Here is a 25,782-nt window from a genome sequence, read left to right as displayed (position 1 = left end):
GACTCTGTTAAATTCAAGAGTGCAGGTTCTACGTACGATAGGTTATAAATGTTCTTTGCTATTTTCTCCAGAATTGGACATGCATTGTCTTGAACAAAAAGCATTGGAAGCAACAGCCCTGACGTTCATGTTATGATTGGAATATGATGTGGCTTTCAAAAATAAATAATTTTGCTTGGCCTTGGCATTCCTTTGCTACATGTCTCGGGACTTATCTGTGCGCAACAGCAGATTATTGTTCTTCCCAGAGTTTAATCCCACGAGCACCCCTGCTGAAAGACTTGTAAGGGCCTGATGGAAAATGGAGCCGCAAGTTCATTATTGATGCCAAGGTGAGAGCAAGGAAGCTGATACTTGGGATGAGGAAACTTAAATCAGCCGCTGATCTGGAATCTGGAACCGCTGCCCCTTGGATATTGCCAAATATGGAAAGAATTCTTGTCACCAAGCACATACAGATCGGTGCTGGAGTTTCAGCTCTCGAACTTTCTGGCATGTTACCTTGATGAGTCACCAAGAGTAGGATAATTGTTGCCAGTGGGGTTTTTCACGCAAGAGGAGTAACAAAATTAGGCAGTTATGTTTAATAATTTTCATTATTCCATTATTTAATGTATCACTAGGTCATCTGATCCATTGTTTCTCCGAATAGTCATTTAATATCGGAGGCTAGGGCAAACAGAAGGAGAAAGAGAGCACATGATGATAAATTGAGGGGAGACAAATGAATTTGTGTTACTTGAGCGAGTTTCTTGGCCTCTCAAATCCTTTACCCTTGTGTGGACAAAAAGCAAGTAGAATGAGTATCTCACGAGATAACGTGACCGCCCAGCACAGAGCCTGGCCTTTATGCAGTTACAAGGATGATGTTAATTCGGATTATGAACTCAAGATACAAGAGCTAGCTCTTCAAAAACGTTTCCCTCTGCTCTCTTAAACGGCAATTTAATTCCAGTTACCCGACTTTTCTTTAACTAGAGAAATAGCACTAAAGACCTACGACTTCTATCTAAAATCTACAATAATGATTAATTACTCTGCCTTCTTAACTTTCTCTTTGTGACCTCAAAGGATTTTCATTAAAAAAAATACTACTATTTATGGACCCCCGACATTTTGCCAGTCGCTGTCAAGGACGCCAAAGAGATGGACAGATGGTCACCTAGAAGGAGTTCTGAGGCTCACATGGCTGCACACATGACGTATTCACAGAACAGTCACACTCGCCAGCACAGAGTGGGGAGAACGTGCTGACAGGAGACGATGAAGCGTAAGGGAAAGGACAGAATGAGGAATGATCTTCAACTTTAGAAAACATGCCTCGGCCAAGTTCAATAAGGGGAATGTGTGGGAAGTAAGTTGGATCAAACAGGATGAAGGCATGAATAAGAAAGATCCAGAGGTCATAGTGGCCACCAGTTGAAACAGGTTCATGGCAAAAAAAAAAAAAAAAAAGAATGGGTATTATAACTAAGGACACACAAATAACAATGAGATTCCAGTGTTAACTGTCAGAATGGCAAAGAATCGAAGACTAAAATAGGCAGAGTTGTACATGACAGTGGCCTCATCTATGTCTAGAGGTGGGAACCGGTACGATCCTTCTGAGGAGTAAAATGGCAAGTTTTTTAACTGGCAAACATTTGATTTTATTTATTTTAAAAAAAATTTTTTAACGTTTATTTATTTTTGAAAGAGAGAGAGACAGTGCGAGTAGGGAAAGGGCAGAGAGAGAGGGAGACACAGAATCTGAAGCAGGTTCCAGGCTCTGAGCTGTCAGCACAGAGCCCGACGCGGGGCTCGAACTCACGGACCGCGAGTTCAGGACCTGAGCCGAAGTCGGACGCCCAACCGACTGAGCCACCCAGGCGCCCCAATTGGCAAATACTTGAATTCGGCAGAGACTTGAAAAATACGTATGCCCACTGGCCCGACAGTTCCTTTTGTAAACACGAATACCAGTAATGTGAGTTAAAAAACAAAATTAGGTCGAGAATATATTGCCAACTAGTGAAAAACTGAAAGCAATATTATTTTCTATAACAGGATATTGGCTGTATCAATTGTAATACTTATTTTAGATGAGATCTGATTAAGCCTAAAAATTCTGCTTACTGAAAATGTTTAGCGATCGGGGGAAATTAATCTAAACTAACGTTAGCCGAGAAAACCTAGATGGAGACCCAGGTAGGGAACAGGACAGAGAAGAACACAGGATAAGGACAGCCACCAAATGTTAGTCATTTTCTCTGGCGGCTTGGGATCAGGAGCAACTTATATTGACTTTGTAATGATTTGTTTTTCATTTTCTCTACAGTGAGAATGTTTTATTACTGCACTTTGTGCAAAACAAGAAGGTGAATTTTTCAAAATTAATGAGAGAACAGAAGAGTGGAGTCTTTGCAATATTCCTCTCCTTGCCCTAATCAGGGGCAAGATGTGCTCCAGGCCTCTGCCGTCCTTCAGCAAAGCAGCAAACAGCCTCCGCCCTCAGAACCGACCTAAACCAACCCCCTGACCAGCCACACCTTGAGTGACCCGCGGTATGCTCTACCTGCCTGCGTGTTTGGTTCCTGCCCTCCTGCACCCCAACCCCCGCCAAGCCTCTCCCCCTCCTGCCATCTCCTGGCTTGCTGCCTCCCAGACCCAGGTGTCACCTGCCCTCCGTAGGAGACCACGGTACTGACACGTAGAAGTGACCCTGTTCTCTCTGAAAGCATTGGAACAGGGACGGTGTGGCTCTGGGCTTCAAAACTAAAGCAGGACAGTGAGAAATCGAGAGAGAATTGAAAGCAGGGCCAGAAAGACCATGCAACTTGTTAGGAAAGGTTAAATCCGTTTGGATCGTCTGACAGCATCTGCCTTTTATGGAGCACATCCTAGAGGCTCTAGAGACTTGAATTCATACCAGCACAAGACAGGATAGCCATTATAATCCCATTTTACAGGTGAGGAAACTGAGGTCTGACAGCTTAAGGCCCTTGCTCAGGGTCACGTGACTAGTCAGGCTCCAAATGCAGGCGAGGCTATAGCCACCTGATACAAGAAATGAAATCTCAGGGGCCATGTGACAGAAGCCCAGGGCAGAGAACGTCCTTCATCCTGTTGGGACAAATGGAGGAGGTGGGTCCTGTGGCATTCGAGGTGCTCCCTAGCCCTGAAGAAAAGATCCTGCCAAAGCCGAGACTGCTGTCAAACACTAGAAGGACGTGGAGACTGTCTCTGTGAGACCCGCTTGCCGGAAGATCTCAGACCATGGAGAAACTCTCACAGTCCTGGCTTTCCCACACCTCCTGTATGGTCATCCTCTCCTGCATCAGGCACGAAATCAATGTACCTGCTGGGATGCCAAGGCGGACTTTTCTGCTTTGGGTCGACACTTCTACGGAGGGAATCTTATCCTAAATTCTAAACACAGAAGTAATATTCTCCTGAAGGCATCAGCAATGGTGGTTTTATTAATTTTGTTATTATGTACGCTTTTTCAAGAGACCTAAACAAGCCTAAGTATGGGTGTATTTGCAGGTGGTTGTTTTTTTTTAAAGAAAGGTCTATTTTGCAAAGTAATAATAATAATAATAATAATAATGGTGAAATAATCATTTGAAAGAAAGCATAGATAATTAAGAGATGATTCTGGCTTCCAGAACATTCTCTGAGAGCACTGTGGTCCTACGTACGCATATTTAATGGGAAAGAAACCCAAAAACGTCGTCATTCCCTGTTCTCCTTTCCCTTGTTACCGAGTCAGGGCGCTGAGCGGGCACAGGTGCGTGCACACACTCAGATTGCTAGGCACCCGTGCACACACTCAGATTGCTAGGGAGACCTGTGCTCCATCCGGGGGTGGGAGCAGCCTGTATGAGAGAGCTGCTCACAAATGCAAACAGCAAGTCACTTTAAGATAATGGCCTGTACTTCCACTTTTAGGCAAGGACAGACCATCAGGGCCCCTGCTCCGCGGACATGACATTTACACAGCAGGACGGCAACATTTTCCTTCCACGGCCTGAACCCCCTCCCCCGCCATCCAAGTAATAAGGGATGAAGCGATTCTCATCCTGCATAAGCCAACGGGCCAATGAAAAATCACATGCCTAGAGACATTCAACTCATTAATCACACGCACCAAAATCCTAGGAGATGAACTTTCTTCACATAACCCTGAGCTTTTTACTAACTCTTCCTTCACACATGATGGCAAATATTCAGAGTGCCTGCTATGTCAAAGCATGAAACGTATAAAAGAAGCAGGATGTTTTTAAATTAACACCATGTTTCAATCATCATCAAACCTTCCAAACTCTGCTGAATCAAAGTAACTTCTTTAAACAACTAATTGAAACAGTGATGTGTGCTCCCTCATCAAGCCTTGTAACTTTCCACATCCTGTCTGTTTCTAAGATGCTTTTCCATCGGCCCTGCTCTCTCCTTGTCCTTCAGTGTCAGAGCTCCGTGATAATGGAAAATCCCCACATTCCCACTGTAATCACTAAGGATCTTGAAACCCTAGGATCAGGGATTGTAACATGGGGTTCATGGGCCTCCCCAGGAGTCCAAGAGTTGAATTGTCCTTGGATAGAATTAGCTTCTGTTGTCATTCTAAGCACCACATTCTAGGCATTTAGAAGCATTTATCCCCAAGAGGGGACTGCGGGCTTCATTAGACTTCCCGAATGACCCAGCGCATCATGTAAGGACCCGGGAAGTCTTTGGGAGATTGGATTAAAAGTCCTAACCAAAGCACAGGCAAGGTCCAAGGCTTAACAACCAGCTCCTTGGAGTCTGTAAGTAACACAATGTGGGGAACAGGGGAAACGGGTTACCCCTCAGCACTGTCTTATGGTGCAAAAAGCAAAAAGTTTTTTGTGTCCCCCATCTGGGACCACTGACACTGAATTACCCATGGGGACATCATCCTTGATGCTTACATGTTTCCGTGAGAACTCTTATAACCTGATCTTAAAATTCACGGACACTTAGAGACAAACAGGCACTCTCAGGTAAGCTCCACAAATTCCTTTGCTTCTTCCAATGCATACTTTTTGTTCCCTGTCACAAAGACAGGAGAAAAACATTTAGCTTTTGCATAGTGCCTCACAAGGTCTCGTAAATATTAACGCCAAAAAAAAAAAAAAAAAAAAAAAAAAGCTCACTCCGACGGGGTGTACTAAATTCAGTGCATCTGATGCTTAATCGACTAATTGATTTATTTATTGAAACACCACCACCAACAAAAAACAGAGTGCGTTTGAGACCAGAAATTGCCTGTATGACAGGCTGTTTCCTAATTCCAACGGACAGCCATAATTTTCCTTATGCTAATTTGAGCTCTGCACTCACATAATTAAAACTGCCGTCAACAGACTCAGGCCGCCTTTTTTCCACTCTATAAACAAGTCTGTAAAATCATCGCATTACTTTACCCAGGAAGGCCAACAGAACATGTCTTGAAGGAAGTTACCTATAAAGAGGGGCTATTTTATTTGAACTGAGGATTAAAAAGAATCCACTTGAAGTCATTTTAAAGCTCACCTGGGATAATATACGATATACAGACAACGCAGTGTCATCGAATGTTGAGGCAAGCGGAGTATCTTAGACAAGTGAAAGCTACGACCCAAAATTTATTCTAGAAGTCACAAAACATCCAAGTTTCAAAATACCTTCGTATCTTCAGACATGTATACTTTAAACACTATTAACCCATGTGTATGTTTTGCGAAACATAACCCACAGTCTAAAGGGCGGTCTGTCGTTCCGATGTCCTTCAATACACTGATTTTTTTGGAAGCTGCACAATTGCACCCAAGCTCTTCAAAGTTTACAAAGAATATTTGATTTAATTGTTATTAAATATGGACATAATTAAGAGAGAAAATAAGAATAAAAAGGGCAGCATTTTGCATCATACAATCGAACAATTTCTGCTCACATAGTTGAAAGGGTCACATCAAACCTCCAATTTTAAAATTCGTTTCTATGATAGTTTCAGCAGCCTCAGATCCTTGAAGCCAGAGAAGGAATAACCTCTGTAAGGTTAGTCATTGACACATGATGTTTTAATATATATTATCGAACATTCCTTGAAAAAGAAAACATCCTTTGAGAAGTGAACACGGAACAAAACTTCTGAGGCACAGTTCATAGGGTGGGTATTACTCATAACCTCTAATGCCAACATTTCGGACACCAAACCAAGGAAGATTTTTGAAAACGCCTTGGCTCAATTCTGGGCAGACTTCTGTATTCGGGAGCTTTGAAAGGAACCACAACCCTTGATGAAAACACCACCAAACGCTTCTCACCTATAAGCAGCAAAACTAAAGACACACAACTAACACAGCTTTTCTTTTTCTTCCCTTCAGTATGTGTCTGCTGCTGATTTTTCTCATTCCTACAAATGTCACCCAGGCAGAGTGGCCTGGAAAATATTCCAACAGTCGACCACTTTATACACCCCATGCCGCTGCCCCGCACTCGCCATTAAACTGGCTTCGTTTCCAGGAATTGGGCCGCGTTTAGACTGCATCTGAAAGGATCCACCTCCCCATTACTTTCTATCAACTAGAGACATTTGCACGAAAAACACAGCAGACCGCACACCCCAGAGCGAGAGAATCAACCAACAGGCCGCTGCTCTCCCATTCCCGCAAACCAACCCTGACGGGCAAGAACGTGTACTCGCAGCGCGGAGAGGAGTAGCGCTTTTATTAAAGATCAACATGTAACCGAACAAACCGAATTACCACCATTTGAGCTATGAGAACACTCCATTCTCAGCACGAAGGATCCAAGAGCAAGTCAACGTGTCCCATGACCAACCGCCACTCGCCCGGCATCTCTTCGTTGCCACTGGGGCCGGCTAGCAACCCTGATGCTCAAGGAGTCATCCGAGAGCATCCAGAAGTCCACCATTTACAAGCCCATCTGTTTTTCTCCGACCCTTCCCTCCAACCTCTCCGAGTCCATCACCTTCCAGCAGATAACACATCCACACCCCGCTAGGGATAGTTAAAGAATATGAGAATTCAGACGCGCTCCGAGAAGCCTTTGCAAAAGTCATCCACAGCCCTCACCAGTGAATTTAGAAACCCCAATTTTTTTCTGAGTTTGAAGTTTTTAAGCCTTGCGGATGGTTGGAGTAGGAAAAAGGAAATTTACTAGGCAGTGCAGAGGAAATCTTGTTGTCCTCTATTGTGGCAGTGGGGGTGTTGCCCAATCCGGACTTATCTGCCTTGATAAAGGAAACCAAAGAAAAAGTAACAAGCACAAGGTTTTGTCAAACGAAAAGGAACCCTCTCCTTACCTTAATAGTGCTGGCCATAATGCAATCAAGTTTATTGATCGTTAATAAATGTTAATAATAATTATTGCTTCTCTCTGACCAGAAAGTAGTTTTGATGAGGTTGTTTAGAGCGGATGAGATCGTGCTAAGTCTGGGAAATGAAGTCACCCAATGGCAGGAAGAGGTTTCTATTGGTCCTGGCTGCCCAGCCCGAAGAAACAGGATATTTGGGAGTGGAGAGATAAGGGACCCTGAAAACAATGTTGTTTTTCTTGATGATATGCAGCCAGGAGATTTCTTTTTTTTTTTTAATTAAAAAAAAAAAAAGGCATCCATTGCCCGGGACAGAGACCCCCACGGCAGGTGTGACTTGTGCCACCACACGACATGCCACGCAGAGGCAGGATGCAGACGTGGTGGCACCCCGTATGGCTTCACATGTGCCGTGAGCACTTCGGGACGGGGCGTGGAGGCCCCCCGACAGCCGGGTGCCAGGCCTTCTGGGCCCCCACCTCCCTGGACCTGCCACACGCCTGCCACACGGGACGCGAGCCACTCATCCCCACACACTCCCCGTTCCGTTCTCCCAAATGGAAACGTTGCAGGTAGAACTTATTTCACGTGAACGTATTTGCTTGCTGATTTGTAACGGCCTGCCTTGATTCAACATCTCAAGTGAGTATTCCCAGAAGTTTCATTTTCTCTTTCCAAGCACATGTAATTTTTTTTATTTGCTCCACAATAAACCAGTCGAAAACACACAAAGGGTCTAGAACTAGGAAGGTAAAGCAAGGCAAAGAAAGGGAAAACTAAGCCCGTCAAATCCTGATCTTTAAGTATTTATTTAAAGGCCAAATAACGGAAATTACGGCAAATGGTTTCTGATGCGCGCAAGCCGGTCCCACTGTGACGAAAGTCAGCGCTGTGGGCCACAGACCCTCAGAGAGATCTTGACTCTGCGGAGATATCAGGTGAAGACCTCATTAAGGGTTTTAAAATCCAGGCTGTAAGTTCAGGGCCACACGTCTGTTTTCCACTCAAAGGAAGTACAGCTAATGTAAGCTTGAACATTCCTTAGAGGGTTTCGGGCCTTTAATTACTCATTTTCAGGAAACTACTTGTTCTCTGGAAGGAACAACATTTTGCTTTGAATCCAGCTACACGAAAGTTGGACCAGTAAAGAAGTGTGGTCTCCACACGGGGACCCTCACAACCCAAGAGACGAAATCCTGAGTCATTCAGCAACTCTTGGTTCTAGAAGTGGACGGTCGGTGAATTGATTTCACTCGGACTTCAGGCCTGCCTATGGCAGAGCTCTAGAAACTAGCCTGGGTTTCTATATCTTTTGTTGTCTCCTGACTTACCCTTTGCATTAGGATAGAAGGAGGAGCGCCCGGCCGGCGCGGCCCCCGGGAGAAACAAACAAACGAAGAAACAAAGGAAAAAGAGAAAATTAAAGAAACCTGTTCTGGATAAAAGTCAGAACCCACACGTTCTCACCGTCTACACTTTGAGGGGGTGTTGATTTCCCCTCTTTTCATCTCTGAACAATGAAGGAGATGGCAGGCCGATTAAAATTTTGTTTCCCCGAAAGTTTCAAAGCACTGAGTTGTTTTATCTGGGTCGCGTCCACAAGGATTCGGGAGTGCTGAGAAAAATGTTCTCTGCTCCGCCAGGGTTCCCTGCTTTTGCCCTCCTGAGAAGCATCGACTGTAAATGTTACCCACGGTACCCCAGTGAGCAGTGTTCCATCACGGGTTTCCCAAAGAGCAGCCTTAAGCAGGATGGACACTTTGCTAACAAAAGAGCCTTGGGGGAACCTGCTGACTGGTCCTACCTCACTCTGGTCTCCTGGTTTCTAACCCAGCCCTCTCCGTGTCGTCCCCAAAGACCTAGGACACCTAATTCTTCATCAAGCCTCTGCTCTTAACTCCTTGGTTACTGCTTAGTTCAGATCAAGCAGGGGAATCTTTTAATTCTTTATGCAGGGAAAAATTTCCAACATGCAGAAACAAGTTAATGCAAAGGACTCCTAATATCTTTCGCCCACTTACTCCAAATGCTGGTAATTTTCATTTCCTTTGCTTTCTCGCTCTAAAGTTTATGTATAATGCCTACGTGTGAATAGGCACAGATCTCCTTTATTCTTTAATTAATAAAAATGCTGTTTTATTAGAGACGAATTTCTTTGCTTGGATACTTACAGACAGAAAACCAGATGTTACTATTTGACCTATTTCCTGAAGATTCTATCCACAAGTTTCACCGTGTTGAATATTGAAGATGCACACAAATATGGAGGTGATCTAGTAAAAAGCCAGTGTTCAGGTAGTGAGTTGTAATTCCTGTCACAAAGTTTTTTAAGGCAAATATCCCTCATTTCTAACAACAAGATGTTAGACTCATGCTGAGCATCTTCAAAGACAATAATTCCTGATACCTACAATGGCATAATAGCATCCAAGCCTGGTACTCTCTGAATGTTTAAGGCAAAGTTGCTTTTTAACTTTGATTGGCTATTGAAAGCGTCTGACATATCTATTAATGAGAATATAGTAGTTCAGTGGGGAGCCTGCGTGGCTCAGTCGTTTAAGCTGCCCAACTCCTGATTTCAGCTCGGGTCAGGATCTCGTGGTTTGTGGGTTCAAGCCTTGCATCAGTCTCTGTGCTGACAGTGCGGAGCTCGCTTGGAATTCCTCTCTCTCTCTCTCTCTCTCTCTCTCTGTCTCTCTGTCTCTCTGTCTCTCTCTCTCTCTCTCCTGTTCTCTGCCTCTCCCCTGCTCATGCTCCTCTCTCTCAAAATAAATAAATAAATAACTTTAAAAATTAAAAAAAAAAGAATATACTGGTGCAGAAACCATGTCCCAAATGTTAGTCCCTGGGGGAATCATCCAAAGATAATGCTATCACTTAATCCTCCCCTTTACCCCCACCCCAAGCCTACACCTACATTTGGCCTCAGCACCAGATTATTCAGCATCTTAAGGACTAGGCAGCTTCTCACCAGACAGCACCCCTCCCTGGGGAAAGCCACCCTTTAGGTAACCAGGCTGACCCACGTCAGGGCAATCTAGCAGAGAGAGACATAGCTTGGGGGGGCCATCTTGCCACGATCCCTCCAGGATAAGGTCCTTCTCCACTCTCCTTGGAACACAGTAAACACCACAATGGACCAGTATGGCCCCCAGTGTCTGTGGACATCTGAGCCCATGAGTAAATTCTACATTTCCATTTTTACTTACCCATCGTGGACCCATTCCCCATGAGGCTACCACAACCCTTTGTAAGCCTGTTCCTATCTTGTTCCAAATGAAAAAAGGAAATCATACAAAACTGACCATACGTTTACTGTAACAGTAAAAAGGGGCATTGTCATTTATTTGTCTTAAAACCACGTCTTCCCATTTTCTAAAGAGGCAACAAATTCTCATCCGTATTCTGTTATTAACTTCTCTATCTGAGATCGACAGAGGAAGGTCAGGACTCGAAACACTTTGGATGAGGGCGGTATGGTTCTAAAAACGATGTATGGGCGCAGCAAAGAGATAATGAACCACAATTTTAATTGAAGACCCAACAGAAGGCTCGCTCATGAATGACTGATTAATCCTGGTATTAAACATCCACACACTGGAATGGTCATCAGCACTTAAAATACTGCAGGGAAATGATGTAACAGAGGAATGCCCAGTGATATGGAGAACTGTTATGATACTATGCCTGGGAAGTTAAAAATCAGGGTCCAAGAGACAGCTATGCCAGACACCCATTTTGTTAAAAGGAAAAAAGGCAAGAGGGAACTACCAGGAGGCTCTAGGTACTATGGTACTAATGGTGGATGGTCTTCCTTTTCTTATTTGTTTTTCCTCCGTCTCCTTCGGTTCATCTCGATTTCTGAACATTTACAGTAAATAGAAATTAAATTTGAATATAAAAGTTATAGAAGTGACACGTAAGGTTCCATGTTTTTTTTTTTAATTTTTTTTTCAACGTTTATTTATTTTTGGGACAGAGAGAGACAGAGCATGAACGGGGGAGGGGCAGAGAGAGAGGGAGACACAGAATCGGAAACAGGCTCCAGGCTCTGAGCCGTCAGCCCAGAGCCCGACGCGGGGCTCGAACTCCCGGACCTCGAGATCGTGACCTGGCTGAAGTCGGACGCTTAACCGACTGCGCCACCCAGGCGCCCCTCCATGTTTTTTTTATAAATGCCTGTGTAACACGCAGCACACAATATCTATACTTGTCAAGCCCCATGGGTGCGTACCAAAACGCATGTTCTTTGTTAAATGTCTACAGCAAGAAAAGAGGACCCCTGTTTGTAACTAGTAAGGAAACCCAGAAGATACTCATGTGTCTTGTCACGGTCAGCTATCCAACATCAACCCATCTAGTCAATATTAATAAAGGGGCTTTTCCAGGCCAGGAGCTCTGGTCGGCACTAGAAAATAAAGCATGACAAGGCTCTGTCCTGCCACTGGGTGTCCCAACATTCAGGAAGTCTGTGTTTGTCGACTTCAATTCCGCCCACGTAAAACTGTGGAGCTTGGAACCAGCCCATGAGATGCAAACTTTTTAAGGGTAAAACAATAGAACCCAGTGCTCTATATTGTCCCTAAAATGACACATGAATCTTAAAATGTATACTGTTTGGATTATTCATGAACAGCCTGCAAGAAGGATGTCCCAGGGATTTTTGCCAAGGACATGCCTGAGATTACAGATAAGGATCAAGCATCTGGAGCTGCCCCCACAGTGGAAAACTACATCACTCGGTGGAACTTTTCCGTCCACTGGAGGATTTGCTTGAGAACACGCACAGTGTAAGGCACTCTTAGCCGCCAAGGTCGCTCATGACACACAGGTTGAGGACCGTTTTTCTATTCAAAGCTTACTGCGTGAGCACAGTTTCACTCCATTGAGTAAGACTGTGTGTGTGTGTGTGTGTGTGTGTGTGTGTGTGCGCGCGCGCGTGATGCCCTCCAGCCACACATTAAGAAATAATCCAACTACAATTCAAATAACTATTGTTTCAACACCTTCTCTATGTGGTTAATATTATTCTTCAACATCTTGGTTGGTTCGAACTCATCTAAACCGAGGAAATTGTTATCACATACTAAATCCTCAACTTCTCAACACCGAGTTGCAATTTCCTTAATTTTGAAGCACGTGTCAGTTCAGCTCTATAGGCTCCAATGGAGCGACGATTTCAATGAACGCAATTTCATAAGCGTCACATGTATTCTCATGTTTTTTTAGCAACTTTGCTCTTAGCCAATTCCGTACGCCTCTAAAAACTCAGGAGTATTAAAATCAGTATTAGGGACCCTAAATATGTCAATGTAACACTCAGGGCTAAAGAGAAAAGAAATTCCTAGGAACATTTATTTTGACACAGTAATTTAAAGGAAATTTCCTGTTTCAATGATCGTGTTTCCACATATAATTTGTGAACCATTCTATGAGTTTCGAGGTCTTTTATCCATACAACTGGCATATATAAGCCTAGATGTTACAGCCTGCAGATAGCAATGGTCACCATAAGGCCTGGTCTGCCCACAGGGCATGGGTCTAGCAGCCACGCCACACAATTGGAGGCGACATAAAATCACATGGCCATCCCGTCAGGTGTTGTCCTGCTCCTCTGTCCCCTACTGAGATCTGGAGAATCATGTCCCAATTACTTCCTCAGCAGTCACCCCTGACCATCCTGAAAAGTTATCTTGAGCTGTTTAAATTAACTTAGATTTTGACCTAGTTAGACTGTCAATTTTTTTAAGTGTGTCAGTCTCATTTATAAGATACTATATATCAGCATCTATTTTTGTCTTGACCGTCCACATACATTATTTTGTCAAGAAAATATGCACTCTTTTAAGTTTTTTTTTTTTTAATTTATTTGGAGAGAGAGAGCACAAGTGGGTGAGGGGCAGAGAGAAGAAAAGACAGAAACTCAAGCAGGCTCTGTGCCATCAACGCAGAGCCCGATGTGGGGCTCGAACCCACAAACTGTGAGATCATGACCTGAGCAGAGATCAAGGGTTGGACGCTTCACCAACTATGCCACCCAGGCGCCCCCATACTACTTTGTAAAGAAAGATAGTAAATTGCACTATAATGTCACCCAGATAATGGAAACTTACAGAGAAGCCTGCATTAGACAATTGCTCCCCGTTCTTTTACAAAATGTTTTGAGTCAGATTCAGAAGGCCTTTCTTTCTACAGCACTTAATATGTGTGTATGTATTTGCTAATCTATTTATATCACAAATGGAATCAGAAACGAAGCCAAGGAACAAAGTGTTTGCCATAAAGAGCGCATTTACATTTGCGAGAGTGGATTCAGGCAACCTACAGAAGTCACCAAGTTGCAGGCCGGCTCGTGGAGGCAGGTGTGTGAAAGAGTGAGCATTTGCCACACCGCATCCTCTGCGCTGGACCCAGTCGGCCTCGTACTCTTTCTGCACCGTGCCCTGCACAATGCAGGTAAACACCCTCTTCATGGTATCCTTTCTCTGCAAAGCCGGAAGGAGGCCCTTTCCCTCTTGAGGGTACAGTGTGCAGTTCAGAGGGAGGCAGGCCAGCCTTCCAAAAGATGTGTTTACTCCGTTTAAATGCACTGAGTTGCACTGAAACTGTGACCCAGGCTAATTCACGGTTTTCATTTGATCTCAGTACAAACCTCAGCACATCGTTTTGGGGAAAACTACAGTATCTGGGGACAAATGGAAGTGACAATTCTAAATATGTTGTCGATGACAGGCAGAAGGCAGGCTGGGGTTTGCCTGGTGATCGCTTGTTGCATCCTGTATTTATGGGCACAAAAACAATCCTGCAGCGAGAATTTTAGGAAGCAACCACCTATTGGCCAAAGACCTTCGCTGCTTTGTTTATTTGCCAGCGATGGACCTGAGGCCTTGCAGGGACTTTTCCTTGGAACCGGCTGAACTGTTGTCACTAGAGGGTGCTAAATGTCCCTTTAAAGGGCCCTAAGGGTGTGACTAATTCTTCACTTTACGTTTTTGCATTGACATCATGATACTACATAGTCGTCTCCTTTTTATCCACTAACGTTAAAATCCACCTTTCATAATGGAGAAAGCTTTTCAGAGAAGTTTACGCTGGTCATTAGTGTAACATAAGGAAATCTACTTGGATAAGGAGCAAAGATAAATTATACAGATACGCACCTCAGACTAAAGCCACCGTTTTTTCTGGGTGAGATCTGACCATGGAAATCACAGAATTGTTCTACCCCACTCTCAGTGATCCCAAACCATAAAAACACTCTACTGCTCAGTAATTCCAAGTGGTTCAATATCTTCCTCATGCATGTTCCATCACATTAACAGGTCAGCGTCGGGTGTGTTTGCTTTCAGCGGAGACAACACTGCCTTCACGTCCGCACCTTGCCTAAACTCTGATATTCGAAGACCCCTTCCAGAAACGGACTGCGGGAAGGGTATGGATTATATCATAACATGTGGGAGATACCTTCTGATGCCATCATTTATTTTTTTTTTTTAATTATAGTTTTGGGGCTATGTTTATAGAGCATCACTTATAAAAACGATACACAATGTTAAAATATGTAAAAATACGTATGAAATAAAGTTACCTTTAAAACTGAATGAGGAAGTTTTCCTGAAAACAATCCTATTATGTGATTACACTGACTTCTAGGCCATCTGAATGCTAAACGCTTAAAGCAAAACACAGTGCCTTGGGAATATTTGCAAGAAATGTGACTTGCAACTTTTCTCTTCTTGTCCTCACTTGTGCTTTAAAATACCTATAGTTTTTTTTTTCTTTCATTCTTCTCCCCCTTCCGCTTTGGTTCATATACCAACGAAGGGAGAGGTCAGTGGGTGACAGTCGTTTGTCTGGTTCATGGCCATCTGAAGGTGGGGCTGCATGTGGGACAGGCTCCCACCGATCTCTGAAGAGGTGACAGAAAGTGTGGCTGGCGATGCATTTTCCTCTCGGTCTGCCAGGAGGGCAGAGGTTCATTTTCAATGTGCTCTACGGAAGGATAATTAAGGCAGCGTTTCGTCTGTTGGTCTGCGACTTTTAAAGGGAAACAGACTTCACCTTCGCACAGAAATTGGCGCACGGCGGATGGGGCGAGGTGTGGAAAACGGTGACCGGGGGACCCCGCGCCCAGCCTCAGGCGACGCCACTCTAGACAAAGGCACTGGCAGGAGGGGCGCTGGGTGGCTCGGTCAGTTAAGTGTCTGACTTCGGCTCAGGTCATGATCTCGCGGTCCGGGAGTTCGAGCCCCGCGTCCGGCTCTGTGCTGTCAGCTCGGAGCCCGGAGCCCGCTTCGGATTCTGTGTCTCCCTCTCTCTCTGCCCCTCCCTTGCTCACACAGTCTCTCTCTCTCTCTCAGAAATAAATAAACATTAAAACTATTTTTTTGAGGCACTGACAGAAGAGAAGAGCAACCCCAGGCTCACAGAGCCTGCCCCCACCCTATCGGCCATGCCCCAGATGAACAGCTTAGGTGGAAACTGAAGGATGCGGGGGCAGAGCCGGCTTCTGGGTCACCAAGGGAGACGGTTGGAGACCACCTGGGCTGACACCCCTCAGGGAGCACGAGTCTAGTGAGTCCCGTCACAGGGGCCTTGGCTCCGGGCGAGGAGGCCTCAGCCTGGCCTCAGCCTCAGGGAGTCAAGGAGTCACGGACTCCACCTGGGCCCGTTTTCCTTTGGCAAATCAACTGGTGACGTTGCAGGTTTGTTCAAGGGAGGAATCAGCACGTACTGAGGACCCTGCCATGTGCCACCCTCCCCGTGCCCAAAGACTGAGGGCGGCAAACCCCCCGGAGCCCCTGGCGCTCTGTCCTCATGCACAGGACACGTCCTCATGTCCTCCCGTGCTCGGCAACCATTTGCTGAATGAATGAATGAATGAATGAATGAATGAAGCAAGCACGTCAACAGAGCCCAGGAGCACCAGGGAAGGAGAGTACCGGCCATTCCCGTGGGCAGCCCAGGAGAGGCCCTCAAAAGCCCAGAGTCTGACTTGAACTTGGCGTTCATCTGGTTTTCCACTGCGTGCTGACCAATTCCTGAGAAGATCTGCATTCGAAATTAAGAGGGAAGCTGGCACTCAAGCTGTGAGCCACCCACGCCTCCCCCCACCACACGCGCACACGCACAATAGAACGACAGCGAGGAAGACACTGACTGATGCGGAGAGACAGAGGCACAGAGAGGCTGGCTGCCCCACCACCGTGCCACCCCCACGTTTCCAGGCCACATGACCCGCGTAACTTCAGAGGCGACTTTCTCCGGCAATTCCCCCAGATCAGGCCGTGCGGGGGAAGAAGGCAATTGGTCCCTACGAGACCTTCCACCAACTCTGCGTGTGACGGGATTTCCCTCTCGGTAACTGAACTGACACCACCTGGCAGTGAGAAGATCTTCCATAATAATAACGAACTACCAACCACATAAACGAGTGACTGAAAGAAGGCGACCCTGTCCTGTGTTTTGCCTGCCTCGTGATATCTTTACGGCACGTTTATTTCAAAACAAAATAACAGCTTTTGGCGCTACCCCAGCGCTTGCAATTTTCCAAAGTAACGCTGACTAAGGTTATTTCCAGCGACACTGATTCAGCACCTGGGTCGGTCCCACGTGCAATTAGTGAAAACCGTCAGAATGCCGGGTTCGTTGCATTTCCGGACACTTGCCGCGTCACCCACGGTGACTGAATCGCCAAGAGAACCCAGCAAGATTCGCCATCACAGGTGCCCATCTTATAAGGTGACATCGACACTGCTCCCATCAAAAGGGGGGGGCCCGTGTGCCCACCCTTCGAAGCTGGGAAGACCTGTCTCTACAGCGTTTAAGTTCAGCTCCTGCGCCCTCCAAGCTACCTGGAAAGATGATGCAGCTTCCACCCGCTTTCCTTGGCAACAGCCCCCCTCGCATCTTGACTGCCATACTGAGAGAGAGCCCAAGGCGCACGGAGAAGTCATGACGGAGACTCTGAGGGAAAAATGCCTGTCTCAGCCCAGTCAACCCTTGGGAACCACGGAGAACAGAAGTGATAAAGCGGTCACTGTGATCTTTAAGCCACCGAGTTCCAGAGTGAATTCGTTCCAAAGCAAAAGGTGACTGCAACGCCCTCAAAAGTTTCCTTATTCAAACACGTTTTTGCAACCTTGTTACGCAGCCAATAATTCTTCTGTGATCGCTTGTCCATTCGTCAAACCCTTCCTGGCATCGACTCTATGCCCAGCCCCGTGTCAGGCACCGAAGATGTGCGAAGGAAGGGAAGCAGTCATCGGCCAAACACACACACAAAAAGTACGTATCTGTTGGAGAGAAAACGTGCCAAAATTTCAACAGCATCTGACTTAAAAGACGTAAGAGGCGAACATCGCGAGTTCTTCCCTCCCTCTTCCCCCCACTTCCTCTCTGCTCATTACAGGTGTGTGTGCCTCGGGTCACCTGAGCCCCCCAGGGCAGGGACCCCTGGGTCCTGGCTGTGACCTCCCTCCTCGGTCCCCACCCCGTGCCTGCAGCCTGCTGACCCTCCCCATTCCCACTTTCTGGAAGCATCTCTGCCCATCCCCCTTAGGTTACTTTCCCCAGAAGACATGGGAAAGCTTTAACTTCCCCTCTGTGACTTCCACAGGAACGGGGCTGGTAAATGAGAAGCAGAGGGAGAGGGTTCATTACCCCGAGTTACTAAAAAGAGAAGCGCCAGTGTTTGGAAGGTGGCGCTATTAGTCCCCTTGAAACATTAGCCGCTAGAAACCAGGGGCTCTGTCCCCCGTGCAGCATCTCAGGCTTCCGGGATGCCACGGGGGTTTCCACTGGGTCAGTTGTGACAATGGGGAGAGCCATCTGGAAGACCGCGAGGTGGGGCCTGGCCAACCACCACCCCAGAGCAGAGGGGAGAGGCACAGATACCCACGATGGGGCCCTGTTTCCCGGATCCGCGGCTCCGGGTGTTCCTCATCCCAAGAAAGAGCGTGAGAAAAACAGCAGTCCCCACGGAATGCTCTCCACACATCTGTGGGGCTTCTTTATAAAGAAGGTCAAGGGGCGCCTGGGTGGCGCAGTCGGTTAAGCGTCCGACTTCAGCCAGGTCACGATCTCGCGGTCCGTGAGTTCGAGTCCCGCGTCGGGCTCTGGGCTGATGGCTCAGAGCCTGGAGCCTGTTTCCGATTCTGTGTCTCCCTCTCTCTCTGCCCCTCCCCCGTTCATGCTCTGTCTCTCTCTGTCCCAAAAATAAATAAACGTTGAAAAAAATATATATATATAAAGAAGGTCAAGTTCTCTTACTTTCCAACTCACGTACTGAATTCCTATGGATGAAGCAACTCTATTCTGAGCCCGGAGGGCCGGAGCACCCAAATCTCACCTCCCAGACTTGGAGATAATCTGCATCTGAGATATCTGATTCCAGGTGACTTCAAGCTCTTTCAAACTTTTCATCAGGAACGGAAGCCATTAGTATGTCTCACACCGCTCCGTTTTACGGAATTCTTGCGCTACGAGCTCTTTTTATTATTTTCTTAACAGCCAGAAAAAAAAAAAAAAAAAAGAACTGGGAAAGTTCACAAAGAAATTTTTCAACTGCCAGGGGTGACCCCTAACCCAAGCCTTTGTGCCTAATCTGTAAAAGGGAGTGAGAAGTATTGCGTACCTTTGGAGTGGGGGCTCTGTGTCTTTAAGAGAGCGGGGAAACCGCTAACAATGAGGCTACACATACCTTGTGCTTCTTTGTTAGTAACTGCAAACCAAAAACAGATGTGAAATATCAGCGGCCACCTTGTACTGACCCATGGACGTTGAGGCTAATCCAGACCATTCTTAATAACTCAAAACCGCCACCCTTTAGCTTTCTAATTTTTTTCTCACTTACAAGTGCAAAAAAGAATTGACAGACACATTAAGGTCCATTTCCCTCTGAACACATACAGATTTTCTCCGATAAGAGCCGGGAGTAAGAGCTCTCCCCGCGAAATCGTGCAGCTGTGAACCGACTCTGTGCCCGCGTAGGTGTTCATCGCCTTCAACCAAACAACAGCCAGAAGGAGAGGATTTATGCTGGAAATCAGATATTCCGTTGTTACCTTTTCCCAGCAGCAGTAAGTGCAGAATTTCTTGAATTAGTAGACTGCTTAGAAGTAAAAAACCAGAGGTTTTGGGTATGAATCCAGCAATCCAAAAACGCTTCTCTAACATCAAAACCGTTTTAATTTCCAACCATCTTCCTGAATTCAAAAGTAATGAATGTAAGTGAAGAAGAAAAATCAATAGGTACAGGCATGATTCATAACCCCCCAAATGAAGAAATCAATCATTCTGCACTAAATTTGAACATTCTATCAATAGTACGTCTATTTACTAAATCCAAGAGGAACTCCTTTAACATAAAATCAAAGACAAAATTGTTTCAGACATTGTATATTGTTTTTTGCCTGAAAGCAGACACAAGGTGGAATGAGTATTAGATGCAAGGCTAGACGTTGACTGATTTTTAACACCTATCAATATGGCAATTACACCGTCATGTGACACAGGACTTCCTGGTCTCACACTGAAATTGGACGGATGCAGAGTTATAGTTGGAAAATTATTAGACACAGTCACTTTACCGTATTTCACCACTGTAAGACCATGGGTGGTACATATACAGCATGCCACCATCTAATGCATCACTTTCTAGAAAAGAAAAAATAATTCTGCCAAACAAAATTAGTCATAACACTTTCTTAATCCAACAGCTGTAAGACCCAGCCCAATTTTTGAAAATAACTATGTGCCTTACGGTAGATGTGATGCAGTCTACTTATGAAAGAACCCATCATGAGAGCATTAAAATGTTATCTGTCATACACCAAAAACTAATACAATGTTATAAGATGTCAGGTATAACTTAATTAAAAAATTAAAAACCAGAATTTGGATAAAAGCAAGTCACTATCACAAGATTCTGCCATTTATAAACTGTCCAATAAGTATTAAAAGAAATGCAAGGAAATCAAAATAAGGAAGCCAAACCACAGTACTTGGGGCCTTATCCATATGAAAAAAATGAAAAATTGTTATTACGGCAGCACAGGTAAGAATGTGGAGGAAAGAACACTCTCATTCATGTATGTGTATTATGAATACAGATTAAGATCTTATCGGAAAATAATTTATCTTTTCACTCAACAATTCCTATTCTTTTAGAATCCACCTTTTAGAAACACAATAAACAAAGACATGGGTGCAAGAATGTTCACTCTAACACTCTTTAGTAATAGTAAAAAATGAGAATAAGTTGGATACCTATCAATCAGAGACTAGATAAACATATTACACAGTATTAAGAAGAATGAGACAGATCTAAATTCACTGCATAGAAAATTTTTGCGGTATATTAAGTTCAAAACATTATCAGATGTGTGTTAGTATATGCAGAGAAAACATTCTGAAGTATAAACCTCAGTTTACAAGTTGACCATGGCATAACAGCCTCTTTTCAAGTCAAACACTTGGGGAAAGTTGGACTATAACAAGTATGTGTTACTTTTATAATCAGAAACAAATTTTCAATTCATATCTTAATGTAGAAATTAATATTAAAATGCCACAAATCTGTAATATATTAATAAAAACTGATTAGGCTACTGATTAGATTTTAAAGAATACATAAATACAATAACACATATTGGTACAGGTTCAAAGAGGTGGAGTTTTGTTCATTTACTCAAGAAACATTTGTGCATCTATATTGTTAAATATAATGTTAGTAAAATAATGACTTGTTAATAAAAGTTTTTTGAGGAAAATGAAATTTTAGTTGGGTCCCACAGGATTAGCATGTGTTCAGACGGTGGGGAAAAAAGTGGCAACATCTTTTAGGAAAAAAAATTTTTAACTTGGGTAAAGTATTTGATTCAACACAAAAGGAACAAATAAACTACAGGTTAAGATTATTTTGAAAAAATGTGTCAAAGTGAGGCAATACCTTGACATCTACAGACAGATACTTGGTAACTCATTTGAGCAACGAGGACTCACAAGAATAATTCAAAGGGCACTTGACATAAAATTCTTTTGATGAGAACACATTGTATGACATTGCATGAAGAGAAGCCTGTAGAAATTATATGTATCTTAAATCTAACTTAAGCCAGGTTTGGTTCTGAAAATAAAAAAGAGTAAATATGAAATAGATAAGACAATTAGGTTACTGTTTCTGTGGCTAATACCTCATAGGAAAAAGGGAAAGGTATTAATCTTAAGAAGTTAGAAAAAAAGAAAAAAAGAGGAAAATAACAAGTATATGAATAAAATTAATAAAATAGAGAATGATCATACAATGGAAAAGATTAGCAAGTCAAATCTTTGAAAAGATTAGTTATTTATAAGCCCTTGATGAGTATTATTAAGGCAAAAACAGAGAAAGTAAAAATAACCAAAGTCAACAGTGAAAAATGAGCCATTACTACAGATCCTATAGACATTAAAAGGATTATAAAAGAACATTATAAACAATTTCCTATCAATAAGCGTGGAAGTTTAACTGAAACAAATAAAATCTTTGGAAAATATAATTTACCAAAACTTCCAAAGAAAAAACACAAAAGCTGAACTCCTATAACTATTAAAGTCATAGATTGATTAGATCATCTAAATCCTTCCTAAAAGAAAACCAAAAAGGAACATTCCAGGCCCAGACTTATTTAACAGCAAATTCTGATATACATTTAAGTAAGAATTAATGCTAGTCTTATACAAACTCTCCTAGGTAATAGAAAAAAGGAAAAGCTTGACCTCAAGATGTGACTAAGACACTATGAGAAAAAAAAAAATACAGGCTGACCTCACACATAAAAGCAGATGCAAAATAAACTGAACAAAATCTCAGAAAACCAAATCCAACAGTATATGAAAGACAATAAATATATTATGGTCAAGCTGGGTGTATTCCAAGAATGTAGGGTTATTTCAATCAATGTAAATTATACATACATTGTAAGGAAGAAAAATCATATGATAATCTCAAATAAAAGAAAAAACCATTTAATTAAATTTGATATCAATTCATAATAAAAATTCTTATTAGATTAGAAATAAAAGGGAACTTTGTCAGTCTCATAAATAGCATCTATGAAACCTTACAGTAAGCCACCTACTTTAATGATGAAACACTGAAATTTATTCCTTTTAAGTTAGGAGAAAAGACAAAGAGGGTCACAATCACCACATCTGTCACAAATGGTCCTGGAGGTCCTAGTCAGTACATAAGTCAAGAAAATGAAATAAAATGCCAAGGAAAAAGTAGATAAAACTTTAGCTATTTGCAGATAGTATCATTTTTTACCTAGAAAATCCAAGAGAATTTAGAAATGAATCATCAAAAATATCTTAAAAGATGGGAATAAATCTAGTACAAGAGGTGCAGGACCTTTATATAGAGAACTACAAAGTATTATCAAAAGAAGGATTAAATAAATGGATAAGTATACCATATTCATGGACTGAAAGACTTAATACTGTAAAGATGTCAATTCTCTTCAAACTGATCAACAGATACAATGTAGATCCAATCAAAATTGCAATAAGATATTTGGAGAACTTGACAAATTGATTCCAAAATTTATGTAGAAATGCAGAGGGTCAAAAATAGAATAGATGTTATTAAAAAAGAGTGAAGTAGGATAACTTGTTCTATCAAACATTATTAAAGGCACAATAATTAGGTCCGAGTAGTATTCATGCAGGTATGACAAACAAAACAATGGGAAAAAAAAGATAGCCCAGAGACAAATTTACACACATACGAACATGCTTACTTGTGACAAAGGTGGCATGCAGAGCAGCGAAGAAAGGAAGAAATCTCTAGAATATGGTGTTGAGAGAAATTGGATATCCATATGGAAAAAAAGCAACTTGACAACTAGCTCATACCATCAAAAACCAATCAGTCAAAAGTCAAAAACCAATTCCAGTCTAATTGTAAATATAAATGTGAGTCAAAACAATAAAGTTTCTAGAACATAATGTAAAGGATAGCTTCATGACTTTGGGATGGTGAAGATTTTATAAATAAGGCATAAAAACCACTAACCATAAGGGATGAGACTGATAAATTGAACTCCATTATAATTAAGAAAAAATTAAGAAATTCTTTTCATCAGAAGACACTACTGGGGCGCCTGGGTGGCGCAGTCGGTTAAGCGTCCTACTTCAGCCAGGTCATGATCTCGCGATCCGTGAGTTCGAGCCCCACGTCGGGCTCTGGGCTGATGGCTCGGAGCCTGGAGCCTGTTTCTGATTCTGTGTCTCCCTCTCTCTCTGCCCCTCCCCCGTTCATGCTCTGTCTCTCTCTGTCCCAAAAATAAATAAACGTTGGAAAAAAAAAAAAAAGACACTACTAAGGGAATAAAAAGCAGTCAATGGAGTGGAAGGTGATGTTTTTAACACATGTGACCTACTATTCATATCAAGAATACCTATAAATCAATAAGAAGATACACAACCCAAGGAAACACAGGGGAAAAAACTGAACAGGCATTCAAAAAAGAAGCTACCAAGTACCCACTGAATGTATGAAAAAGTCTTCCACATCATTATTAATCCAGGAAATGCAACTTAAAACCACAATGAGGAGCGCCTGGGTGGCTCAGTCGGTTGAGCGTCCGACTTCGGTTCACGTCGTGATCTCACAGTTCGTGAGTTTGAGCCCCACGTTGGGCTCTGTGCTGACAGCATAGAGCCTGGAGCCTGCTTCGAATTCTGTGTCTCCCTCTCTCTCTGCTCCTCCCCCGCTCATTCTCTGTCTCTCTCTCTTTCAAAAAAAATTTTTTTAAACATTAAAAAACATTAAAAAAAAAATAAAACATAATGAGAAAACAGAGCATATACATCAGAACGTCTAAAACGAAGACCGACAACTTTTTGGCAAAGATATGGATGGGGCGCCTGGGTGGCGCAGTCGGCTAAGCGTCCTACTTCAGCCAGGTCACGATCTCGCGGTCCGTGAGTTCGAGCCCCGCGTCAGGCTCTGGGCTGATGGCTCAGAGCCTGGAGCCTGTTTCCGATTCTGTGTCTCCCTCTCTCTCTGCCCCTCCCCCGTTCATGCTCTGTCTCTCTCTGTCCCAAAAATAAATAAACGTTGAAAAAAAAAAAAAAGAAAAAAAGATATGGAGTATCTGCCTACTTTTCGCCTGCAGCTGGGGTTTAGAGGATACCTTTATTTATGAGTCAAGGTTCTTCTAGAAAACACTATATTCAAAGAGGTAATTGAAGAGAGTTTAGTGGAAGAACTTACAAAGATGAGGGAAGAATTTAGTAAAAGCTAGAGGGTGATGAAGTCCTGAGGGTTAGCAAGAAGGGGAAGCCATCATGGTCCTCAGGCTCCCAATGCCAAGGAGAAGGTGGTTATCAGCACCTGGAAACAGACACAGACGAAGCTGTAATTACAGGACATGGTAAACGATAGGAGCTACGGTTTTCTCTAGAGGAAAACCATCAGTGCCAACTTTTGGCCAAAGGGAGAAAGCTGGGGAAATAAATAATTGAACTCTGTCTCTCTCTCTCTCTTCCAACCCTGTGATTTCCTTCTGGTATTTATGCTGAACTCAGTGGAAGACAGAGGACCAGGCAGCCCATGTGATGCAGTTCAGAGATGTGAAACCCGGAGGCAAGGGTCAGGGCACAGAAGGAGAAAGAGTGGATTGGAGAAGGAAACAGAGAAAATCCAGCACATCTATATCATTAAAGACTTCGCAATGTCACTACACAATCGGGCACTTATACATCGGGCACTTATACATCGGGCACTCCACAGCAATGAAAATGAAGAAACTACCAGAAACCACTGCCACACACAACATTATGTATCAATCTCACAAACATAATGGTGAGGGAAAACCTGATAGAAAGGAATACACTGTACGATTACTATTGTATAAAGATCAAAACGGAGGCAAAGCTACTCTATAGTGACTAGATATGCACGTTTGGATGAGAAATCTACCAAAAACAGTGAAGAAGTGATGATCAAAAAATTAAGGTAATATCTCCCTGAGAGGGAGGGAGGGAAGAGTAAGGATGGGGGAGGGGCACAAGGGTGGGTCTTTTCCTGTATTATGATAAATCACGCTGTACATTGATTTTCAGGTACTTTTCTTTATGTGTGATGTTTTGAAAGTTTTTAAAAATGAATAAAATGGTGTGTGTCACCATGAGACAGTAGATGCTAGGCACGCGTTGTCTTGTTCTCACAGGTAAACATTGCATCTGGCTACAGATGGGCAAGATATAAATCAGGACAGCCACCTGATCTGGGAGAAAGGAGCAATCGAGAAACACTGCCATCCGATGAGCTTCCAAATAAGAGAAACTCAGATCAGGTGGTAGAAAGCATTTTGTGTACAATACTCTTTACATAATCCTCTCATTCTGCAAAAGAGAAAGAGAGAGAGGAAGGAAGGAAGGAAGGAAGGAAGGAAGGAAGGAAGGAAGGAAGG

The 25,782-nt window shown here is 43.4% G+C and overlaps 1 protein-coding gene across 8 annotated transcripts in view; it reads right to left on the bottom strand.

The window, feature by feature from the left end:
• ERG (ETS transcription factor ERG) overlaps positions 1-25,782 on the bottom strand; it is a 271,394-nt gene that overhangs the window by 103,365 nt on the left and 142,247 nt on the right. Inside the window, exon 1 of one of the 8 annotated variants that reach the window (XM_040483916.1) lies at positions 7,310-7,459. The exons of the other annotated variants lie outside the window; for them this stretch is intronic. Coding sequence (XP_040339850.1) covers positions 7,310-7,327 — 18 coding nt within the window. The 5' untranslated portion in view covers positions 7,328-7,459. Of the gene's footprint in view, positions 1-7,309; positions 7,460-25,782 lie in introns of those variants that run through there. 8 annotated transcript variants of the gene reach the window in all.

Source organism: Herpailurus yagouaroundi, unplaced genomic scaffold, assembly GCF_014898765.1.
Source record: "Herpailurus yagouaroundi ecotype Mexico unplaced genomic scaffold, PumYag 162, whole genome shotgun sequence".
Lineage (NCBI taxonomy): Eukaryota > Metazoa > Chordata > Mammalia > Carnivora > Felidae > Herpailurus > Herpailurus yagouaroundi.
The sequence above is the reverse complement of the archived record's forward strand: the minus strand, read 5'-3'. Positions and strand labels throughout refer to the sequence as shown.